This window comes from Nansenia antarctica (assembly GCF_963989245.1).
Source record: "Nansenia antarctica genome assembly, chromosome: 3".
NCBI classification, from domain to species: Eukaryota; Metazoa; Chordata; class Actinopteri; order Argentiniformes; family Microstomatidae; genus Nansenia; species Nansenia antarctica.
The window spans coordinates 15,675,486-15,692,985 of NC_137688.1; the positions used below are offsets into that span (position 1 = coordinate 15,675,486).

At 48.4% G+C, this 17,500-nt stretch overlaps 1 protein-coding gene across 1 annotated transcript in view; it reads right to left on the minus strand.

Annotated features, from left to right (window-relative positions):
- Window positions 1-17,500, minus strand: part of LOC308153774 (teneurin-3) — a gene marked incomplete at its 5' end in the record, with an annotated part of 137,292 nt that overhangs the window by 21,555 nt on the left and 98,237 nt on the right. Inside the window, 4 exons of the mRNA XM_080526966.1 lie at window positions 1,042-1,274; window positions 3,203-3,223; window positions 5,788-6,037; window positions 14,336-14,479. Of these exons, the coding sequence (XP_080383092.1) occupies window positions 1,042-1,274; window positions 3,203-3,223; window positions 5,788-6,037; window positions 14,336-14,479 (648 nt within the window). The remainder of the gene's footprint in view (window positions 1-1,041; window positions 1,275-3,202; window positions 3,224-5,787; window positions 6,038-14,335; window positions 14,480-17,500) is intronic.

Sequence of the window (17,500 nt, forward strand, 5' to 3'; positions counted from 1 at the left end):
ATTTCAATTGGGGTCCTTGATTCTCAATTCATCGTTACATGTAAGACCGACAAAACAAACTAGTACTATCTACAAGATAATACAGACAAATAACTATTACTATCTACAAGATAAAAATACATCCATCATGGGAAGAACAATACAACAAAACATCAGGTATGTACAGCGGGTAGGACAGGTGGGGACATACACCACAGGTGGGGGCGGGGGACAAAACACAAAGTATGTACAGTGGGTAGTTCGGGGCTACCAGTCTCTCAGAGAATTGAATTCAAAATCCTCCTAATTACATACAAATCACAAAATGGTCTTGGACCAAAATACATATCAGATCTCCTCCCACCCTTTATTCCCGCAAGGTCCCTAAGGTCAGCTGAGACTAATCAGCTAATAATTCCAAGAGTAAAAACAAAACACGGTGCAGCAGCTTTCAGTCACGCTGCTGCATGCTCCTGGAACAAACTCCCTGAAGAAATCAAACAGGCCCAAACCCTTAAAATATTTAATTCTAAGCTAAAAACCTTCATGTTTTGCACCAGTTATGATTAAACACAAACACTTCTATCAATGTCTTTTTTCCATTAACTATTGTCTTTTTAAATGTTTTATCTATTTACTTCTTATATTTGCTTTTATTCATTTTCTTATGCTCCTCTTGCTGTATTTTTAAATAATGTATGTAAAGCACTTTGAATTGCCCCTGTTGTATGACATGTGCCATACAAATAAACTTGCCTTGCCTTGCCTTGCCTTGCCTTGCCTTGTGTGCATGCGACACGTGCATGCGTGTGTGTTTGTAAGTGTGCATGTGTGTCTGTTTGTGCATCTGCATCTGTGTGTACGTGTGTCTGTTTGTTTATCTGTGTGTGTGTGTGTGTGTGTGTGTGTGAGTGTGTGTGTGTGTGTGCGTGTGCGTGCGCGTGTGTGCGCGTGCGTGTGTGCGCATGCGTGCATGTGTCCGCATGCGTGTGTGTGCGTGTGTGTGTGTGTGCGTGTATGTGTGTGTGTGAGTGTGCGTGCATGTGTGCGTAGGTCCGGTACCTTTGGGTCCAGTCAGCAGGGCCTCGGTGGCCTTCCCTCCGTCCCCACAGTGAGCCTCGTCGAAGGGCAGGCAGTGTTCCCCGGTCCCCGCCACCACCTCCGCATTCTGCTGCAGCTCCTTGGACCCGCCCAGCACCTTGGGCCGGTAGATCCGCCGGGAATTGGTGTCCGACACGTACAGCTGGCCCGTTACCGGATCCGTCGCAAGGTAGTACCGGTGGGCCGGGTTGTTGCTGGAGAGGGGGGAGGGGGGGGGGGCGGCACGGGGTTAGAATGACGGGATTTATAGAATCCGTCGGGAATGTCGGTGTCGTGTAGATAGGAAGAGTTGGGATGTGTGTGAACAGACAGACATGGGAGGGTATGCGGGACGCACGGTGCATTGTGGAGACACGGGGGACACGTGGGATCACGGTGATGGATGAGATGTCTGATGCCGATAGAATATGGGCTTTTTTACCCCAAAAGTAGCTAATTGGAAAAGCGTTCCCAAACAGCATTGAAAGAAACAAAATGGTGACATTGAAAAATGATAATGGAAAAAACATGAAAGAAGACAGAATCATCTATTTTCGTCTGTGAAACCACTATAAGGAGGGAGAGGGAGAAAGAGAGAGAGAGAGAGAGAGAGAGAGAGAGCATGAGAGAGAGGTAGAGATAGAGAGAGAAGATAGAGAGAGGTTTTAGCATAACTGAGAGAGAGAGAGAGAGAGAGAGAGAAAGAGGGAGAGAGAGAGAAAGAGGGAGAGAGAGAGAGAGCATGAGAGGTTTTGCATAACAGAGAAAGAGAGAGAGAGAGAGAGAGAGAGAGAGAGAGGAGAGAGACTTTGAGAGGGGAGAAGAGAGGCCCAGTCAAAGAGAATCTAACACAGAGTGACTGCAGGGAGAGGGAGACTGGAGTGGCTCTGGGTTTTAAGTTTTAACAAAGCAGCCCAGACACCTTCAAGTGTCCCACAGCTCTTCAATCGTTATCACTCTCCAGAGGAAGGGGGGGGGGGAATTACCGGAAGGATGTGCTTATGCTAATGGTAGTCAACAACCGATGGCCGTTTTAACCGCGCTCTGCTTATTTGCATTTGTTTTTTAAAAGACCGCCAATGCGTCTGGCGTCTCCTTCACTAGCGGTTAGCAGCGGGGCCTCCCCACCTCGCCGCCATGGCGACAGGACAGGGGTATCTGAGGCGGAGCTGAGAATTAAAAGATGAGACGCGTAATGATGTGTGAATTGCCCCGCGCTGTGTCAAACACACACAGACACACACATACACACACATACACAAAACCTCAGCTGTCCTGGACAAGTGTGGTTGTTGACCGAGGGTTGAGGTTGGGGGGGGGGGGTGTGGAGGAGGTTATTTTTCCGAAGCCAATTACATTCTCATCTCCCTACGTCCATCACAATTAAATGTTTGACGCGTTGACTCTTTCGATTGAAGAGGGAGAGTGGACATGCACACGCACCGCAGGCACACGCACACACACACACACACACACGCACACACAGACACACATGCACACACCCACACACGCACACATACACACATACACACACACACACACACACACACAGACACACACAGACACAAACAGAGACACACACACACACACAGACACACACACACACACACACAGACACAGACACAGACACACACACACACACACACACACACACACAAACACACACATAATGTACAGGGGGCTGAGCGGGCCAATAACACTCTTGAAACGAGCGTGTTAAAAGCGGAGAGTCGTTGGTGTATTTTACAGAGCGGTGCGAAGGACAGCTTGGCAGGCTGGCCTCATGTTTAATGGTACATTAGTCAATACCGTAGCCTCTGACACTCCGTACAGGATAATGGCAGTGTGTTAAATATGAATGGGAGAATGAATTAAACACAGGAAAATCAATGTTACATTACAAGAACGTGGACTTATAAAACTTATGAAGTGTTTGAGTCCAACCAGATGAACCAGATGCTAAAAATGTAGAATGTGTACATCATACAAAGCTGTGTGCGGAGGACAACAACACCACCACCACCACCAACACCACCACCACCACCACCAACAACAACAACAACAACAACAACAACAGAACAACAACAACAACAACAACAGAAAAATAGCAGGACAAGGTGAACCTCTAGCAGAATGCACGTACCTGTGTCTAAAATCTTTATTTCTTAGGGAGCAGGAACAGGGGGCATAATAGAGAGATCATAACAGGGTCGGGGTTAAAGGTCAAAAGAAAAACCATTAAACATAACAGCCCAGACCATGAAGATTTGTTGAGCAGAAAAAATAAAGGAGAGGAAAGGAGGAGAGGAGAGGAGAGGAGAGGAGAGAAAAGGGGAGAGGAGAGGGGAGAGGAGAGGAGAGGAAGGGAAAGGAGAAGGGAAGAAATGAGAGGAGGGGAGAGGGTAGGAGAAGGGAAGAGGGGAGAGTAACGTTGAGAGTACAGCCCCCGTCCCCCCCATCCCTCCCCACCCCCCTCCCCCGCCAGGGAATCTGAAGCTCAATGCAGCATGATGCCCCCTCCAACTTAACTCCAACTCTATTTAACAGCCTCATATTGGAATATTGATCGTGATGCTCGTTACGCAAGCAGACACCTAAATAAGGACTGGAGCTATCAGCTGGAGACTTAGAGGAGGGGGGCTTGACATATAGATGAAGAAGTTCAGGGACTTCTTATACACTCACATGGATGCACATGGATGCACATGGATGCACAGTAGACACCTATGTATCCATTAGGGCCTAAACAAATGTACTGTAGCTCAACTGCCACTGGGCACCACCACGCACCATGTTCCTACATTTCCATATCCTTCTTAAGGATTCGGGTAGGCAGCATGTCTCCAGCCTCAATGGAGATGATTAACGCCTAACGCAGAGTTGGCGTGTGTTCGATCGTCGGCTCCAATCACACTCATTGGACTGGCAGACTCACTCAGACGGACACGGCCTGAGGGACTCAGACACAGCAGATGTTGCTTTGGACGAACGCCGAGCGCCTCCGAGCTCTGAGGAAAGGTGACTGGAAAGCGTAGCTCGACACGCGGAGGTGTCGCATCGATCCTGAGGGGTGTCGGAGAGAGACATCTTCCTACGACCACGCTGCTCTTCCCTCTCCCACGCGTCAGCTACCGCCGTGGGCGTGTGTGTTGTGCGTGCGCTAAGAGTCTGTCAAGCATAGCTTGTTCTTTGGTTACTGGGCAGGCAGACGTGGACTGGTGGGCCTGGTTGGTGTGAAATTAAATTACTGACAGGTCGTAGCACCTCCAACAGGCTTTTGGTTTTTAGTAGACTGTTGGTCAGCTCCATTGCTAGCTTCTAACGGACTTGCTAGCAACAGTGCGGGGGTGAGGGAAGAGCTTTCTGAGGCAGAATGTAACAGAACAGAATGTCGCCTTTCATGTTCAAGGAACATCCAGTCACATTGGGCCTGTCATGTGGGTCAACACCTCAGAATGCCCATATAAGGATAACAGGCTTTGTGTCAGAGATACATGGTCTACGAAAAGAGGCTAATTAACACTTAATGTGAGAATGCCTTTTAAAACACGCTAATGAATGAATGGACCTAATTGGCGACAGGGCCCAGCTAAGTGGCAGCAAAAGCGTGAATTGAACTTTGTTCAATGCTTGCTTGGTCTGTTCCGCCACTGGGGCACCTGCTTGGCTAGCCTGGTGCGGGGCTATTATGGTCTGTGCTTTCTTGGCTGGGCCGGGTGTGCTGGTGGTGGGGCGGTCGGATGTGTGGTGCGGCGGGGGCCCCCCGGGGGGGGGGGGGGGGGGTTAGGGGTCCGCTGCTGTGTGCTGGTAGGCAAACTGGTAGTAGTCACTCTATGAGTAGAGGGCTGCAAGGGAATTTTCCTGGCTACACAGTGTACAGGTTTTTTACCTTTGCCTGCTTGCGGCTCTGTCATTATGTGAAGCGCATTGATCTTGTGAGAAATGCGCTATACAAATAAAACGTGATTTGTTTTGATTTGATTTGTCCTTATTGTTAATAGACTCCTTACCAGAGTAATGAAACCAAACATGTGATTTTTTGAATTGGGGTGAACCGTCGCTTTTAACATCCGTCCCTGCTGATAACCAGTACCTTCCACACCTTCTCAACCTGAGAGCGTTCAGAGTGTAGTGGGGGAGTTGAAACACAAAATGGCCGCTTTGCATTCTATCAGAGTCTAGCATTAATAAAGATGCCCACTTAAAAACATTAAAACATTTAAAATGCACACACGCTAATCAAGGGTCCACTGGCTTCTGCTTAAAAATGCTAACAACTAGCGATTAGCCACAGGGCCCAGATAAACACAACAAAAGCATGAATTGAAACAAACAAACATGCGATTATTCTTTTTAAAAATAATTTGATAGAAAACATCCCCTTTAACACTAGAACAGCCATGAGGGTGTGAGTAAAGAAACATTTGATATCTTTGCACTCGACCAAATTTCAGGACCCTCCTTTCATGACTTTTCCTAGATATGTGCGTTCTACCACCCAGTATCCTTACATTTTCAAAATCACATCAGGATAAGCTAGTATAAAGCTATTTTGCCGTTTTTCGGTGTAGGAAGCAGGCTAATTTACAAGCGGCCAACTAGTGGTCGTTGTGTGTAAATAGCAGATTCCCATTCTAAAGAGCATTTGACCCCCGGGGCAGCTCTTTTAGTAGGTAAAAACGCACGGCTGTTCTAGTGTTAAACATCCGTGCCAGTGAACCAACCAACCTGAGCTCCAGGACGCTGGTGACGTTCCCGGAGGGGAAGATCCTCCTGATGTAGTTGAAGTCTCCCACGTAGAGGCTGCCGTCCACGCCCCAGGCCAGCGCCACGGGCGCCAGCAACTTGTTGCCTAGAGCCTGGCCGTTGCAGCTGGGGCACGAGATGCTGCGGCGACGGCCGTTCCCCATCACCGTGGAGACGACGGGGGGCTGCAGGGAGATGAACTGGTTCTCCCCGCTGCCCTTGTACAGTATGGCTGGGGGAGGGAGGGAGGACAGGGGGGGTTAGAGGGATGGTGTGTGTGTGTGTGTGTGTGTGTGTTGGGGGGTGCGGTTAGGAGACCCTAGAGAGACAGTGTGTGTGTGTGTGTGTGTGTGTGTGTGTGTGTGTGTGTGTGTGTGGGTGTTTGTGTGCGTGAGTGTGTGAGCACAGTCACACCCCATTAAGAGCATAGATTACATCATTTACACAACATTACGCTGTACAGTCATCCCCCATTCATGTACACACACACACACACACACACACACACACACACTGATCATTCATTTCCCTCAATACATGTTCACTCAATAACGCTGAGATAGTCAATTGCTGTGACGGTGGTATGATGCATTAATCTGCTACCTCACTACCACCAGGAAGCCTGTTCAGCAGGCGTCTGAGAGTCATCAATAATTACTAACGGCTGTTATGTAAGATGGGGTGTTCCTCCAGCCAAGAGTGTGTTTCATCCCCTCTCTCATCACCGTGAGGAAGCACTTTGAAGCCTTCTCCAGCATATCCCTCCCCTCACACCCCCCGCCCTTCCCCCCCAAAATCCACATAAATTTCAAAGTTTAGAGTCATTACTGATTAAATATTTAAGTGGACCTGAAATAACTTTTTTGGGGAGGTGTGAGGAGGGGGGGGTGAGGGTGAGGGGGGGAAGAAGGCTTCAAAGGAAGGAGGACAAAAAAAAGACGAAAAAACGGGCCGAAAACATCAAAGGAGTGAAACGCATGCTGGAAGCATTTCATTATTCACATTCATGTTAGAATTCGACACACCCCCTTGTCCTGATTACCCTATCGATGACGCCGCTGAATGTATTCTGGTGCCAAGGTTCCCTGAAAATGACCCATCAACTCCCTTTTCACGCTCCCCCCCCCCCTCGCCCACACACATCAACGCAAAAACCGGCACGTATGTGAAACCGAGCGTGCGACGGCGTCATTTCTCCCCGTTTTGATTGGTGCCTTTTGTTAATTAATTGATGGGAGTGGAGAAGTCAGTGTGGCACGTCGGGACGGAGGGTGGAGAGAACAGGCCTGTGGAGGGAGGGAGAGAGGGAGAGAGAGAGAGACAGACAAATATCTCTCTCTCTCTCTCTCTCTCTCTCTCTGAGAAAGACGGATGGTTGGGACAATGTCTTTTGAAATGGAGAGAGAGAAAGAGAGAAGAGAGAGAGAGAGAGAGAGAGAGAGAGAGAGAGAGAGAGAGAGAGAGAGAGAGAGAGAGAGAGAGAGAGAGAGAGAGAGAAAGAGAGAGAGAGAGCGTTTACAAATGCTCAGCTAACAAAGATAAATTGGTCCCGGGGAAGGTTTTGTGCGTGACACCATCACAGGAACGACCTTGGGGGCTTTAATTGTCCTGCGCACCCATCTGTCCCACTCTGCCTCGGGGCCGTGTGACATGGCTCTGCGTGACGATTGGTCTACTGAGCTCAGGGTAATTGTGCTGCTATGTCATCATGTCGGTCACTAACTTATTTACTACTTATTTTACTCCTTTAGGTGCGGTATTAAGTTAGCAGCCAGGAGACTTGTTGTGTTCTTAATATTGTAATACTATAATCACACTATAATATACCAGCTAAACAGTGTTTCAGTGTAGCAGAGTGATATTACACCGTGCTAAAAAGTGAGCAGACTTAGTCAGTCTTATTAAGGAGTCTTATTAACGTGTTATAACAATGTAATAACAATGTAATAATGTCGGTGTGATTATAACATATAAACGGTGTACAAGTGTGTCAGATAAAGCTTTAGGTGTGGTCTTCCACCCTGACAGAGGTTAGTGTAGGTCTGTGCTGAGGTAATGCTGATGTCATCCTGGCTGGCTGGCTGGCTGCCCCCCCCCCCCACCATCCATTAACACTTCCATCCTGGTTTACACTGCCCAGATATGTCTCTCTATATGCCATTAGCAAGCCTAATGTAATGCATCAAATACACAAATCAATGCCAAGCTGCACTCCCTCTCCCTGTCTCTCTTCCTTACCTTCTGTCTCTTTCTAAGACATCACAAAAACAGTCTCTCTCTCTCTCTCTCTCTCCCTTCTGTTTCTCTTTCTAAGACACATCACAAAAACTTTTTTTTTCTATCTCTCTCACACACACACACACACACACACACAGGCAGTAAGCACACACACACACACACACACACACACACACACACACACACACACACACAGCATTTCCTAGTCAGACTACAGTTTGAAACCGGCCTAGGACATCAAGCCCGACCCGACCCTCACAGACGCGTTCTGAACCGAAAACAGCCTGAATTCGACACACCAGCTGTGCCTTTATCCACGCCACACAACAGCCAAACTGCAGCACTGCGTAAAGCAGAGGACAAAGCCCAGAGTGGGGAGAGAGAGAAAGAGAGACTGGCAAACCTGCTCACCTTCGTTACCATCAACAGCTCTATGTATAAACCCGCACCTGTCTTTCTTGAATGCCTCCTCTAGGTCCTGAATTAGCCAGTTCGTGCTGCCGACACCTGTCTCCTGCGTTAGGAAGCGTCGGCGGTATGTCAATAGGCCTCCTGACGCGTAGGCGTCACGCGGCGAGGCTTCTTATCCTATCAGGTGGGCAGGTGCAGGTGAAGAGAGCGGGTGAGCACATTAGCCAATCGGGAGTTTCGGATTCATTAGACCAGTGAGAGAATGTCAAGATCAGCTCCAAAACTAAAGTCAATGATTGGCGCTGTTTCTGTAGAGAATATGATATATATATATATTCTCTTTGATATATGTAGCCTAAAGGGGAAAAAAACAACAACATTTAATTAAACAGGTGCTGCTGCTGCGCATCTCTCACTGATTCTAGAGCAAAGGGAGAAGGAGGGGGAGAGAGGGAGGGAGGGAGAGGGAGATGGAGGAAGAGGGAGGGAGAGGGAGGAAGAGGGAAAGAGAGGGAAATGGAGGAAGATGGAGAGCGAGGGAGAGCGAGGGAGATGGAGAGGGAGGGAGAGGGAAAAGGAGACAGAAATTACGTGAGTGAGATACTGAGGACGAGAGAGAGAATGAGAGAGACACTGAAGAGAGAGAGAGAGAGAGAGATACTGAAGAGAGAGAGAGAGAGAGACACTGAAGAGAGAGAGATACTGGAGAGAGAGAGAGATAGATACTGAAGAGAGAGAGAGAGAGAGAAAGATAGTGAAGAGAGAGAGAGAGATACTGAAGAGAGAGAGAGAGATAGATAGTGAAGAGAGAGAGAGAGAGAGATAGAGAGAGGATTAGAGCCCTCATCGCAACAGAGGATAAGAAGAGGGGAACTCGGCCCCCAGACGAAAGAGAGTAAATAGTCTCAGGAAGGAGGAGGAGATGAGGACTAATAACATAAGCTGTCAGGGGCTACGTCGGAGTCAGGGGAGGCTGGCGGAGGTAGAAATCGGAGGACACACTCATCGTAATGCCTGGGACAGAACGAGGCACGGTATCAAACACAATTTTCAGAGGACAGCCGGTCTGATACCATGCCGTGCATTACAATGAGCCCGTCCTTCGATTTTTACCCCCGCCAGCCACTCCTGACACCATTGTAGCCCCAGACAGTTTATGTAAGCAGCCCCCCTCCGCCCCCTCCTTCTCCCCCTCCTCATCCAATGATAACCCGAGGCTGTCTGGCGCTGTGATGTGAATACCACGGCTCTCAGATCAGGTGATTTCTATCTTTTCATTGGGTACTTTAGCACTTTAGCTGGGGTACTTCAACAACGCTATACTTTCTGATACAGGAAGATATCAGGGTCTATTTTGGGAGGGCTGGAGAAGAGACAACTAGGGAGACACTCTCCTGGGGCTCAGTTCTCCCTGGGGTCCTTCTGGTCTCCATGTGAAGCCTCTATCAGGGGAGGCTGCTGGAGGTAGGACACCAGGGGAGGTTGGTGGAGGTAGAACACATGGGGAGGTTGGTGGAGGTAGAACACCAGGGGAGGCTGGTGGAGGTAGAACACCAGGGGAGGCTGGTGGAGGTAGAACACCAGGGGAGGCTGGTGGAGGTAGAACACCAGGGGAGGCTGGTGGAGGTAGAACACCAGGGGAGGCTGGTGGAGGTAGAACACCAGGGGAGGCTGGTGGAGGTAGAACACCAGGGGAGGTTGGTGGAGGTAGAACACCAGGGGAGGCTGGTGGAAGTAGAACACCAGGGGAGGCTGGTGGAGGTAGAACACCAGGGGAGGCTGGTGGAGGTAGAACACCAGGGGAGGTTGGTGGAGGTAGAACACCAGGGGAGGCTGGTGGAGGTAGAACACCAGGGGAGGCTGGTGGAGGTAGAACACCAGGGGAGGCTGGTGGAGGTAGAACACCAGGGGAGGCTGGTGGAGGTAGGACCCCAGGGGAGGCTGGTGGAGGTAGGACACCAGGGGAAGCTGGTGGAGGTAGAACACCAGGGGAGGCTGGTGGAGGTAGAACACCAGGGGAGGCTGGTGGAGGTAGGACCCCAGGTAAGGCTGGTGGAGGTAGAACACCAGGTAAGGCTGGTGGAGGTAGGACACCAGGGGAAGCTGGTGGAGGTAGAAATCAGAGGATGGGCTCAAATACACATGTTTGATACCAATCCTTATTCCTTTCCATGCATTCCAATGAGCCCGTCCTCCGATTTCTACCTCCACCAGCCTCTGTATGAAGCGAAACATTTTCACCTGATCCTAGCCTAAATACACACCACCACATCTTCGTATAAAATCAAATGTCAGGCACAGCACAAACACTCCCCAATCTAATGTCGAATACAGGACGACGCAGCGACTGTTATACGCTAATCCTCCACTCATGCATCCACAGGAATCATCCATTTCCCCCCCATGCCCGTTAAGAGAATAACATCCCGATAGTCAATCGCTGTGACTTTCATATAGGACGCACCAGTCTGCTGCATCAGTTCTTCCAGGAAACCTGTTCAGCAGGCTTCTGAAAGTCATCAATAAATACTAACGTGCTTTGTGTAACATGATGTTCCTTCCTAGCCGGTACAAAGTCAAATGTAATGCGAGCACAACACGAGCATTGCTCCCAATCTAATATCGGACTCGGGGGGACCGGTGATTTACATATCACAGCGCCGGAGATGAAATGCACGCTGCGTCTACCCATCTGTTGATCACACAGGCTCCACACATCTAGAGAGGCTGCGCTAACGCCTGCCGCGTACCACGGGGGGGGGGGCGTGGGTTGAAGGGAGGAGGTGGGGGAGGGAGGAGGTGGGGGAGGGGTGGAGTACCTGTGAGATGAAACACAATGCTACCAGCAGCAAAGCAGAAGGAAAACTGTTGTTCTCAGTATTCTTCTTCTTCTTTTTTTTATCTTCACAAACGTGTGTGTGTGTGTGTGTGTGTGTGTGTGTGTGTGTGTGTGTGTGTGTGTGTGTGTGTGCTAGATAGCTTTGATAGTTCTGGTTCAGAAAAAGAAAGGTGTCGGTTGTTTTCCATGTTTAATGAAACAGTATTTCGGGGGTAAAACAGAATGATGGTGGTTGACTCTCCTACACTGGCAGTGTGGTATGAATCTCCACCTGTGGGCGAGGCCCAAAGTACATTGCTAATTCCCTTGCCAATTATGTACCCTCAAGAACACTAAGATCATCTATCGCAGGTTTATTAGAGGTTCCCAGCAACAGTCAGAAGAAGATCAGGAGCGCAGCCTTGACCAACTATGCCCCAAAGCTTTGGAACACATTACCTTTAGAGATCAGGGAAGCCAGCTCACTAAATATTTTTAAAAGAAAGCTAAAAACGCACTTCTTCAATATAGCCTTCAACTAGATCATCTGCACCTGCCTACTGCTCATTTGCCAGCTACTGCACTTTAAATGTTTTATCAACTAGCCTTTTTTTCCATTTATTTCTTTACCTTTTCTTTTTACTGTTTTCCCCTGCTCTTATATTCATTCTATGCATGTACTGTATATGTTTTTATATGTTTTTTATTGTATGTTCTTATTCCTGTTGTAGAGCACTTTGAGCTGCATTTCTTGTATGAAAGGTGTTATATAAATAAAGCTTTACTTACTTACTTACTTACTGTGGAGGGAACACTGCTGGGTATACTCAGCGGTCAATGTTACATTGGGCCGGTTTCACAGACGCAGATTAAGCCTAATCCTAGACTAATCCTAGGAGATTGTCCATTGTCCATTGAAAGTGTGATTTAGTCCAGGCCTAGGCTTAAGCCTTGTCTGTAAATCCGACCGCAAGACTCATAAAGCTATAGATATCTGCATATGGACTTTGTACTAAAGGACTACCAAAGGACTACATACACCAAAGGACTACATACACCAAAGGACTACATACACCAAAGGACTACATACACCAAAGGACTACATACACCAAAGGACTACATACACCAAAGGACCATGCATACACCAGTGGAGGTGGTGTAGAAATAGTTACAGTCTTAATGTAATGCATAGAATGGTATCAAACACATTCCTCATGTTTGATAGCATTCCTGATTTTGTACCATGGAATGGAATGGAATGGAATGGAATGGAATGGAATGAATCACAATGAACCCGTCCTCCAAATTCCTACCTCCACCAGCATTCTAAAGGACTACACACACACACACACACACACACACACACACACACCTGCATTTCTAAACGGTATTTCCACTGAGGGCCATAAAAGCAATTGCCAGTTGGTGCTGTGGTCTCCTCCATGACTTCAGAGATGAAAGGGAACATTAAAATGCTAGGGACAAGTGACACAAAGACAGAGAGATGGAGAGGACTTATTGTCACTCACAGTCACCCCCGGCTCACGGAGAGAGGCCTAGCGCCATCGTTGGCCCCCCTTATTAAAGGAACCAGCATCGCAGAGGAGCGACGCCATCTTGTGAGAGACAATGAGAAGCCTTGTGCCGTTCTCTTCAAGGGGGAGGGACACAAGGCTTTTTCTCAAACCGTCAGGAACACGTCCTCCACTCGAGCCTTCCTTATAAGGGGGGGGGGGGGGGGGGGGGAGATGTAAAGGCAAGTCTTGATCTTCTCCTCTGACACGCTTTCAGTAGGACACGAACGGGCAGAAGGCAGAGGAGAGGACGCGAGGAGAAAAAGGCTTTGGTCCTCCTGCACTTAACGTCTATAAACGGAGGCTATTACCATTATGCTCATTGGCTTTGAACCTCTATCTACAGCATACCTGACAAAAGCAGCGCTTCCGTTCCGTCGAAGTACAAATTATGGAAAAGTACTTCAAGGTGTCAGGTCTAAAGGCAAGGCAGCATTGAGAACTGATGGTTCTCGAGCCTAATGGCCCATAGGGCATCAGGCCGCCTATCTCCTGTTTCCGTAGGGCGAGGCGGCTTGGCGAGGACACCCCCTGGACATGACACTGGGATAAAGGCAAGGCTGCTCAATCATTTGTGGGCTGTGAACTTAAGAAATAAGGTGTATTGCATATCAACGCTTTCATTCATGTACAGTACTCGTTATTTTGCAAATTCAGTGCCTCACAAATCACTCGATGGCTCAATGACAAGGCCGTCAATCAACCGTCAATCAAAAAAGCACCATTCTGCCCAGGCCAGCAGAGCATGTACTTCAATGACAGCAGGCGAAGGCGAGGGGTAAATAATGATCACAAATAATTATTGTATGAACAAAGACACACACACACACACACACACACACACACACACACACACACACACACACACTCACTCACTCACTCACTCACTCAAGGTGACTTTTTAGATAACATGGCCCCTTTAAGTCATCAACTGCCAAAGGGTTCTGGAACGCTCACCACCTAGAGTGCCAGGTGTTCTATGTGGTGTTTACCTAGCTTCATCATTTATGCATTTTTGGCGAATCGAGTCACCCGTGGCACTCTAGAATGCTGAACATTTGGGCGACTTTATTCATCCTCGGCACTCAATGAGTTAACAGTCAGTCTCTGTCTTCGGGCCAACGTGTATCCCCTCTTGGAACAGCCAAAGCCAACGTAAAGTGCTGACAGGGAGAGAGCTCTCTCTCTGAAACATTGTGTCTGATTTATTCTATCATTACGATGAATGATCACCCCTTCATAATTCTCCTCCATCGTGTGCGGACAAGATGATGGACCATATTTCAAATTCATGTATGGATTTATTTCAACATGTCAGAGTGAACACCACTTGGCCATAATCATAGACACACATGCATACATACACACACACACACACACGCACAAGCACACACACACACAACACACACACACACGCACACACGCACACACGCACACGCACACACACACACACACACACACACACACTCTCTCTCTCTTCAGGTCTTACCATTCTGAACGTCCAGTACGTGGTGCTTGTCCAGCATCCAGCCTCCCATGGTGGAGGCGTCCAGCTCGTAGGCCTGCAGGACGGCCGTCCTCTTCTCCCACAGGACCACGTCCAGGCACGACTCGTACTCATACCCCACAGACACTACACCAGGATGGAGGAGAGAGGGAGAGGTTAGGTCCTCCCTGGTCTAGAACCCAGCAGACACTACACCAGGATGGAGGAGAGAGGGAGAGGTTAGGTCCTCCCTGGTCTAGAACCCCACAGACACTACACCAGGATGGGGGAGAGAGGGAGAGGTTAGGTCCTCCCTGGTCTAGAACCCAGCAGACACTACACCAGGAGGGGGAGAGAGGGAGAGGTTAGGTCCTCCCTGGTCTAGAACCCCACAGACACTACACCAGGATGGGGGAGAGAGGGAGAGGTTAGGTCCTCCTCCCTGGTCTAGAACCCCACAGACACTACACCAGGATGGGGGAGAGAGGGAGAGGTTAGGTCCTCCCTGGTCTAGAACCCAGCAGACACTACACCAGGAGGGGGGAGAGAGGGAGAGGTTAGGTCCTCCCTGGTCTAGAACCCAGCAGACACTACACCAGGATGGAGGAGAGAGGGAGAGGTTAGGTCCTCCCTGGTCTAGAACCCCACAGACACTACACCAGGATGGGGGAGAGAGGGAGAGGTTAGGTCCTCCCTGGTCTAGTATGTCAAAGATCATACACCTAGAACACTGACACAACAACATGTTGATGGAGACTAAATTACGTGGTGTATACTCTAGAGAGAGAGGTTAGTTTCCAACTAACCTAGTTGCCTAACTCATACTATGGTGTATAGAGCGCAGTGGAGGCTGTTGGAGGTAGAAATCGGAGGACGGGCTCATGTGTGTTTGATTATACCATTCCTCATTCCATTCCATGCATTACAATAAGGCCTCCCGTCCTCAGATTTCTCCCTCCACCAGCCTCCCCTGGTAGAGAGTGAGGTTAGTACTCTATAAATAATGATACTAATACTTCATGAACAAACCTGTAAATTGTTCACAAGGACTATTACAAAGAACTCTGAAATGATGTGTGTGTGTGTGTGTGGGAGGAGTGGGTGGGTGACACTAGGGTTATCAAAATGCGTTATTGACTTTGCTTTGACCATAATGCATAAGTTGGGGCCACAGCCATAATAATAAATACACAAATAACAAAAGAGCATATTGTCAGAGTTTCACTGAGTGAGTCATCATGCAAAACGGCAAAAAAAACAACAATAGTCAGCAAAACAGCGGTTGGCCTTCAGAATACAAATCCGGCTGGGGGATTCTAAACTCTCCCATCGCTTGGCTGCTTACATGTTATCGCTAAACACAAGTGCCGCAGACTTAAAAGACGGGAAGGTCATAGGAAGGTCATAGGAAAAAAACACTCTGAGAACTTAAACGAAAGTTCATTTACATTTGAACCATTTAGCAGACGCTTTCATCCACAGCGGCTTGCGATTAGAGATTACAGAGACAGTCTCCCTGGAGTAGCTTAGGGCTAAGTGATTTACTCAAGGGCACGCAAGTGGTGGTGTTCCAAGGTGGGATTTGAACTTATGACCTTTTGATAACCAGTCCCACTCACTATCCGCGAGGCCACCACTACCCCCAAGTTCAAGAATAAGAGTGTACTAGCCAGGTACGAGTGTACTAGCCAGGTAAGAGTGTACTAGCCAGGTAAGAGTGTACTAGCCAGGTAAGAGTGTACTAGCCAGGTAACGGCCAAGCTCCACCATGGCCATCGAGCGTTGCGTCTAATGTGCGTTGCGTCCGGAATTGGGATCAAATGCATTGTAATCAATGAAAGGTGCTCCACTTGCTGCGTTGCGTCAGCGTTGCGTTGCGTCCGATGGCTGCGTCAAAAGTAGACATTCAAAAAAGTTAGATTTTTGACGGTGGACGCAGACGTCACAATGAGACCAATTGTATATTTACAATTGTAGTTGTTGGTTATAATTGTATAGCCTAGTTTTCTGGTGTTGTTTTATTGTTTTGCTCTGTTTGTAGTGCACTTGATATTATGATATATATATTATAATTGTTTTATCAGCTGTTAAATCACCACAGCGGTTAATAGAAATAATACCAGATTGAAAATGCCTGACTCCTGTTAACTTGTCTGTTAATAACCGAGCGCTCCTCGCGCTTCGCGGGCTCCTCGCGCTCGGTGGAGCATATGACAGTATGACAATTCCTACTTGACTGGGGTCACACTTTATTCCCTTATAGATGATCCACAGCTGCTCAAACTATCAACTGCAACTCTGTTGATATGTAACTAGATTTATGGTTAAGGATAGGGTTAGATTTAAGGTTAGGGCAAGGTTTAGGATTAGTGGTTAGTTAGTTGAAATGTTGTTGACAGTTAGTTGAACATCTACTGAACTAGCAACTATCTATTTGGGAATATGTAGATAAAATATTACCCTGATTGGAAAATGTTCTGTATGATGTTGTTATTGTTGTGGACATATTGCAGTCAAGGGTGAAATTATTCCCGTATACAAAAAATGCCAGTGGAGCAGGTAGAACGTTGACGCTGACGCAACGCAGCAGGTGGAGCTTGGACAACGGGAAGTTGACGCAACGCCGATGGCGAGTTGACGCAACGCAGCAGGTGGAGCTTGGCCGTAAGAGTGTGCTAGCCTCGTCGTCAGACAGCTGTGTGTTTAGAGGGGGTGGGATGTGTGTGTGTGTGTGTGTGTGTGTGTGTGTGTGTGTGAGTGTGTGTGTGGGGGGGGTTAATGTCACCCACAGACTTGGTTTGATTCTCCCTTCTTCTGCATCATCAAAGCGTTTATTAGTCATTTTCGTTTTTTAACAATGATGTTGTTGGACAGTTACTCTGTCATGATTAAATACACGGTTTATTGGCCTCTAAAGGTTTACACAGAGGCGCCGGCAGATTCACAGCGTGGCACAGTGCCACTCTCACATTCTTTGGGGAGAACCCTGCTGTCCGGATTAGGGTTAGGGTTTAGAGGTTAGGGGTTGGGGTTGGGGTTAGGGGTTGGGGTTGTGGTTGGGGGTTGGAGTTGGGGCTGGGGTTAGGGGGTCGGGTTAGGGTGTCAAGGTCGGGCTCGGGCTCGGGATGAGGGTCGGGGTCAGGGTCGGGGTCAAGGTCGGGGGTCAGG